General features: G+C 34.5%; 2 protein-coding genes across 2 annotated transcripts in view; one reads left to right on the top strand and one right to left on the bottom strand.

Moving 5' to 3' along the window:
- The window catches only part of LOC124424776 (mediator of RNA polymerase II transcription subunit 13-like), a 183288-nt gene that overhangs the window by 114912 nt on the left and 60876 nt on the right, over positions 1–7500 (bottom strand). The window contains exon 2 of the mRNA XM_046964272.1: positions 1460–1642. Within this exon, the coding sequence (XP_046820228.1) occupies positions 1460–1629 (170 nt within the window). The 5' untranslated portion in view covers positions 1630–1642. The remainder of the gene's footprint in view (positions 1–1459; positions 1643–7500) is intronic.
- Positions 2067–7500, top strand: part of LOC124424775 (EF-hand calcium-binding domain-containing protein 11-like) — an 87589-nt gene continuing 82155 nt past the window's right edge. Inside the window, exons 1-2 of the mRNA XM_046964270.1 lie at positions 2067–2130; positions 2383–2526. Of these exons, the coding sequence (XP_046820226.1) occupies positions 2067–2130; positions 2383–2526 (208 nt within the window). The remainder of the gene's footprint in view (positions 2131–2382; positions 2527–7500) is intronic.

Genomic DNA, 7500 nt, shown 5'->3' with positions numbered 1-7500 from the left:
GACCACGCATTGGTCCATGAGGTTTACTCTCTTAAGAGCAGAAACGTTTGATAATCCACCCATATTTCATGTTCGTTGTCTTCATGCATTATTATGTTATACATATTGATATGTATAAATTAAAAACACTATCCATGCGTGTATTTCTCTTCTATTCAATTTTTTTTTCTTCTTTTTAAAAAATTAATCGTCATATATACCAATCATAAATTTACTCTAACTAGAATTTATAATATAAATTTCATAAATATATATATATATATATATATATATATATATATATATTATCCATAATATATATTATATATATTGTTTTATTTTTATTATTATATTTATATTATATATATATAATATATATATATAATATAATGTAAATAATATAAATAATTATAATATATTATTTATATTATTTATGTTATATATGTATATACATATATGTCATTTTTTTAACACCTAGAAATAACAAAAGATGAGAAGTAATTAAAGAAAAAAAAAGAAGAAAAATAAAAGTAAAATAAAAAGATTTCTCTAATTCGTATAGTTACCGACATCGATGTAGTTGTATTCTTGTATTACATAAATGTTTTGCTTGTTCGATACTAAGTTTGTTATTATACGAATTAATTTTGACAAGGCAAAACTTCTAACAAAGCTTAAGTACGAGGAAACCCTTCTAAATTAATCGAGAGAAGTCCTATACCAACCGGTACGGTCACCGTTCGCTAACTCGACAAAGTTCAATCAGTCGGTAGGAAACACTATGCATCTCTAATCCAGCGTATTTAATGGCGTCTATCTTTGTATAACCGGTACAACTCGAAAGTCACATCAAAAGTTCGATTCCGCGCTCGTTTAGATCGTTCAACCATGAGAAATGGCATAATACCTAGTTCCGTTTAGTAAGACGCGTTGTAGTATGTCGCGCATGCGCCTTAATATACTTAGAATCGAAAAACTTCAAAATATATTTTATTTAGATAAAATTGTGGAAAAAGTTGAAAAATTCAAGTCAATTGAATTTTGATACATTTCTCAACGTTTCATTCGAATCTATTCGCCTAACTATAAAATTGATGAAAAATTATCGACGCATTGAATGTATTTTTTTTTTTGTTTAAATTCATGGATATGCATCTTCTGTTTATTTTTTTTTCTTTGTTTTTTTAATTTCTTTTTCTTCCAGACAAAACATCATCAATCATAGAAGAAGAAAAACTAACTGCGAATAATGTGGAATTTATAAAATTCTTTTACGATTAAAATATTCAAATCGATCGAGGAATATAATTTGCATAATTATATTAATTCACTAACCTACCTGAAAATATTCCTACTATTATTCGAGTTATTCAAACATAGAAGAAGTCAAATATTCAAAGTTTACGTCTACCATTCGATTAATTACCAAACAAAAGATGCAACTACGAAATTATTCCAATAGTCCCAAATGTAAACTAACCTTTGCTGATTGTTATTGGCCGAAGGCATTGGAGTCGGGACCCTAGGAGGTGGTACAGGTATAGCCTTCCTTCTTCCATTTCCGGCCGATTGATGAACGCTTGGAGTGACTCGACCAGTCGGTGCTATCCGACCGGCGGTCCTAGGCCTTTCTGTTTTTACTTCCGACATGTTTCTTCTTTCTCTGTAAATAAAGAAGGAAAAAATCCATATACAAGAAGAAAAAAATACCCATACATGAAAAAAATGTTTATTCCTTATATATATATATATATATATATATATATATATATATATATATATATATATATATACGTATGTATGTAGAGTGCTTCAACAAAAAGCTTAAAAACTTCCTCAAAAGTCTTAAATACCAATAGGAATTTAAGAGCGTATCGTTTTAAAGATCTTTTAATTCCTTTTTATATAATGGCTCTATATTTTTCTTTTCAAATTTTGCATCAATAGTTTCGAAATTTCAAGTTGAAAACAACTTTTATTTTACGAAATGTTCAAAATCAAACGAAATGTTCGCCGAACTCAATGGAGTTATAAAGTCTTTGCTCAGTCTAACGTAGAACATTTTATAATAAATCCTATATAATCCAATGGAGCATTCTTCGATTATACACTACTTAAGTTCTTCCATCGAAGCCGATTGGGTAGCACAAAGTAGGGATGAATTTATGATAATTACTAAGGACTTATCCTCCTCTTCTGGCCGAAAACAAAATTGATCTGTCTCGATGTTTTTCAAAGAAAAAAAAAAGAAAAAATTCGCAAGATTTCATACCAATCATGGCGGACACTTATCTCGTTTAATATCACGCTCTGCAATATGTACATGTTACATACGTCTAACAAACTGTTCATCAAACATCTATTAAACATTATTACTAACTTGGTGTATCTTGCATTAAGCAGGTGAAATTATTACGAGACACATTAGCAGTAACAGAATTGCTGTAAGCGACAGTAGTAAAAGCGAGAGCAGCATCGTCAGTAACAGTAATAGCACTACCACAACTGAAGAGCCAGTAGGAGGTGCTGCTAGTAGTAGCAGTAGCAGTAGCAATAGCAGTAATAGTAATAGTAGTGGTAGTAGTAGTTGTAGTAGTAGCGGTGGTAGCGGAGAAACATAAAAGTGCCATTTTCCCTGTCACTCAAAAGGCCAGGCCGACATCACAGAGAGAACGACAATAAACTTCGAAAGAAACTGTTACATATAACGGCCGTCGCGTGCGCTAGGCTCTACCTCAAAAAGTACAAGAGAAATGGGAAAGAGAGCAAAAGAGAAAGAGTAAGAGAAAGGGAAAAGAAAAAGGTAAAGAGAAAAGAAGAGAGAAAATGTAGCAAAAGATAGGAGGATAATACCAGACTGGGAAAACGTTGAAGCTTCTGCTTCGCTGCAATCTTTCTATCCCGTCCGTTTCTATCTCCTTCCTCCACCACCACGACCATCAAAACCACCCAATCTCCCGCCCACTCTCTACCACCCTACTCCCACCATCTCACCACCTTTCTCGCCCTTGTCTGCTGCTACTTCTCATTAGACCGACCTTGATCGTTAGCCTTCGTTTTATTTACTCTCATTATTTTTACCGTTATTACTTTTATTGCCGTCACTCGTTCGCCTTATTTTTCATTCTCCTCCTCTTACTCACTCTCTTATTCCTACTTTAACTATGCTACCGTTGTTGTTATCGTCATTATCATTATTGCTATCGTTGTTCCTTCTTCGTCTTCTTCTTCTTCTTCTTCTTCTCCTTCTTCTTCTTCTTCTTCTTCTTCTTCTTCTTCTTCTTCTTCTTATTATTATTATTATTATTATTATTATTATTATTATTAATATTATTATTATTATTATTATTATTATTATTTTTATTATTATTATTATTATTATTATTATTATTATTATTATTATTATTATCATTATTATTTACTATATATCGACAAACAAATAGAGACAGAGAGAGAGAGAGAGAGAGAAAGAAAGTGAGAGAGTATCACGTTGGTATGAAGAAGGAAAAAAATGGAAATAGAAAGAAAGAAACAGAAAGAGAGAGAGAGAGATTTCCTATTGAATCTCAATGAAAAACGAAACGATCGTATCTCCGTTACTTTGCCGTCACGAATGATTTATTCCCCACTGACTTTAATAGGGTGGAAGAGTCATTCTTCCCACCGATAAAAAGGCACAGACATCAAATGAAGCGCGATGCGTGAGCGTATAGTCGCGTAATTAAACGCGAGCTACCAGAGCCGTCACCCTTCTACCCCTTTCTCTCACTCCTTTCTCTTTTCTTTTCTCTCTCTCTCTCTCTCTCTCTCTCTCTCTCTCTCTTTCTCTCTCTTTCTCTCTCTCACTCTTTCTCTATCTACCTATCTATCTATCTCTATCACTCTTTTCGATCTCTTACCGATTTACTTTAATAAGAGAACGACACGGAATATCATCTGGTCTGCTCTCTGATAAGTAAGAGTAGCATAGAAGTCGATGTGCAATGTATACGCAGATGCAAACATACACATATACATATACATATACATGGAAGCAATGAACGAGCGGCGTTCGCGTAACGGAATTTCAATTAATGATTTGCCGTACGTCAGACTGCCGTGAACCGTTTCAATGAGTACTTTCATGAAGGTTCAGCCACCAAAGTCGCTTCTCTCTCGATTTAATCCCCCGTCCCGACCCGTTCCACTCTCACTCTACAACCTCTCTCTCTTTCTCTTTCTCTCCCCCCCACTCTCTCTCTCTTCTCTAACAACCATCAACGAACGACCTCTCCGCCGTTCTTTCTTGATTTTCCCTCACGCTGTCGAGTACGCGAAAGCTTCAGAACTCTGAACTGAATGTTTCGGTCCTATGGGATATTCGGTGTTTCTCTCTCTCTCTCTCTCTCTTTCTCTCTCTCTATCTATCTATCTATCTCTTCATTGCTCTCTCTTTCTATTTATCTATCTATCTCTGTTTTTCTCTTTCTCTTCTTCTCTCTTACTTTTCCCCACTTCTTTTCCAGTTTTTTTTCTTTTTTCATTTTTTTTTACTCTTTTCCTTTCGACGAATCTACATCATATCATTCGTCTACCTTCACGCAAATTCGCATTTGAAATTAGCGAAGGATAGATATTGAATGGTGTGAGATATGGGAGAAAGGGGATGAAATGGAGAAAAAAGCAGGAGGGAAAGGAGAAGGAGAGAGTGGGGAAAAAGGTGAAACTCCACGCGATCGTATTACGATCGATTTCGCGTCTTTTTGACTCCTCATCTCCCTCAAGCATTTCTGAGTTTTTATTCCGAACTTATATTAAAAAAAAAAAAAAGAAAAAAAAAAGAAAAAAAATCAAAAAAAGAAGAAGAAAAGAAGAAAAAGTCCTGATAAAATTCCTTTCCCTAAAAGGAAAAAGAAAAAGGAAGATGCAAAAAGGAAATAAATAAGCGATCAGAGAAATTTTATTTCCCCTTTAACGTATTTCATTCGTTTCAATCATCAAGCACATTTCTACGTATCGATATAATTTCTATACATGAAAATTTGGACTTGTATCTGTCTTCTTTTTGTTTTTTCTTTCTTTTCTATTTTCATTTTCTTTCTTTCTTTTTTTCTTTTTTTATTTTCGAGAAGCATACACGATATGTTTTTCGATGAAAATTCAACGGACTTTAAAAAGTTTACAACGGGAGCGCAAGTAATCGAAAAGATACGGAAGGGCGGCCCTTTTAAATTCGCGAGAAACTTCTCGTGCGATACGAATCGAGGGGACTCGAAAGATCTCACGGAAGAGGACCGAGCTGGAGGAAAGAAAATAAAAAAAAAAAAAAGAAAAAAGAGAAAAAAAAGAGAAAAAACAAGAAAGTAAAAAATAAATAAAAGAAAGAAGGGAATACTTATCCACACCATACATTCGCGTAACACGCACTTTTTAATTTACATTAGGCGAATGCATTCGTTAACTCGTTCATGTATACATATACACACACATACACATACTTATATATTTTCTTCTTAGGAGTCTATATAACGGGAAGGAAAGCTTGGGAATTGAAGGGAGAAGTCGAAAGTCCCTCCCCCGAAAAAGGACGAAAGAGGAGAAAATGCAACGACTACTCCTTCTAAAGGCAAGCACCGTGACGGATACTTGTGCCCCTCTCGTGGGATCCATTCTTCGAAATTCGCCGGATTACGGTTGCCTTCTTCAACCTGCCGGAAGAAATGCAAGTACCTCCGGTACAAGTTTCAACGCATGCTTTTTCTCATATACATATCTACGATTTGTACCTGTTGCGAGGGAGACGAAAAAAAAGAAAAAGAAAAGATGGCAAGAGAAAGAAAAGTCTGCTAAGATTTTTATATCCAACGTATTCCAAGACTTTCAATAATAACAATAATAATAGTAATAGTAATAATAATAATAATAATAATAATAATAATAATAATAATAATAATAATAATAATAATAATAATAATAATAATAATAATAATAATAACAATAATAATAATTTTATTAAACCGAACGAGAGGATAGAAGTATTAAGTAATATAATAAGTATAGAGTAAGAAAATGTTCTCACGGATAACAAAAAACGGATCGTACAAGTGGGACGATGTTAATTGCATTTATCAACGTTAAGTATTACCTTGGGAAAAAGCAATTAACCTTAATCACATTTTTCTTTATAGAAGATCGTTCCTAACGATAAAGAGAGCATCCCTTGAAAGGAAAATATCATAATACGGCGATGACTAAAGCTCTCAACGTCGATTAAATTGTAATCTGATAAAATTCATTATGCGGCTTGTTAAACTTAACAAAATTCAGTAAGTAATAATAGGTTCATTGATTAAAACGAAATATTATTATTTATTATTAAATAAAACTATTCGTTAGCTTGAATAACTCCTTTTTGGAAACTTCTTTGAAGAAAAAGAAAGAGAAAAAGACAACAACAATAATAAAAATTCCACGAACCCATTGAAGCTCAAACCAAAGAAGGAAAAAGAAGGGATAGGGTAGGGGTAAGGGGATTGGAGTTAAAAAAAAGAGTTGGGTAAGGAACAAAGTATTATACGCGACAATGTTACGACGTCGTTAGATGGGATTATTATTTCGCCATACACGGAAATCTAGATGGAAAAGAAAGAACCATATACCGTCGTGTATGGGAAATGACATGAGCAACGATGACGACGAGGAGTAAGAATAACAGAAATGAGAGAATACTAGAAAAAAAGAAAAGAGAAAATAAAACGTGGAAACTACAACAATGGACGTTGGCAAGTCGGTTAAAATCCGAACGAGGCTGCCGATCCAACTTTCCTTCAGTACTCGTTTTACGAGCGAGTCGCGTTATTCTCATTGCGTGAATAATATCCAAGATTGCGTTAGACGTACCGACATATAACATGAGCTAAAGGGAAAAGGAAGAAAAATGAAAAGAGAGAAAAAGAGGGTAAATAGAAGACACGAAGGGTCGAAATGGGTCGAAGGGTGGGTGAATGATACAGAGACGAAGGGAAACGAAACGGATTCTTCCTGGCGGCAATGGCAAGTACAATGAGGGGCATCTGCTTAGCAAATTGCAAAAAATAATGACGTTTGCTCGGATAGGAGATGCGTCGACGGTGTAAACGAGAAAGAAAGAAAGAAAGAAAGAGATAGAGAGAGAGAGAAAGAAAGATAGATAAATGATGGAAGCCGTCGTATTCCATAACACAATAACGCGTCTGTGCTTTCTCTCTCTCTCTCTTTGTCTTTCTATCTATCTATCTCTCTTTCTCTCTCTCTCTATCTCCCCCTACCTCTCGTGGAACGACAAACACGTCGTCGGGAGGTGAAAAACAAGGCGTCGCAGAGAGAGAGAGAGAGAGAGAGAGAGAGAGAGAGGTAGGGAGGGAGGGATAGGGAGAGACATAAGCTTTGTGGAAAAGTTGGAGGATGAGGGTGATGGAAAAAAAAAGATAATACAAACGCAAAGGTCCTTCTCTTTTCCCGTGTGTATCATTGAAACAATGTAGCATGCACCAAAGGGTGAGG

The sequence above is a fragment of the Vespa crabro genome, chromosome 6, assembly GCF_910589235.1.
Source record: "Vespa crabro chromosome 6, iyVesCrab1.2, whole genome shotgun sequence".
Lineage (NCBI taxonomy): Eukaryota > Metazoa > Arthropoda > Insecta > Hymenoptera > Vespidae > Vespa > Vespa crabro.
This window is presented reverse-complemented; position numbering and strand designations above follow the sequence as displayed.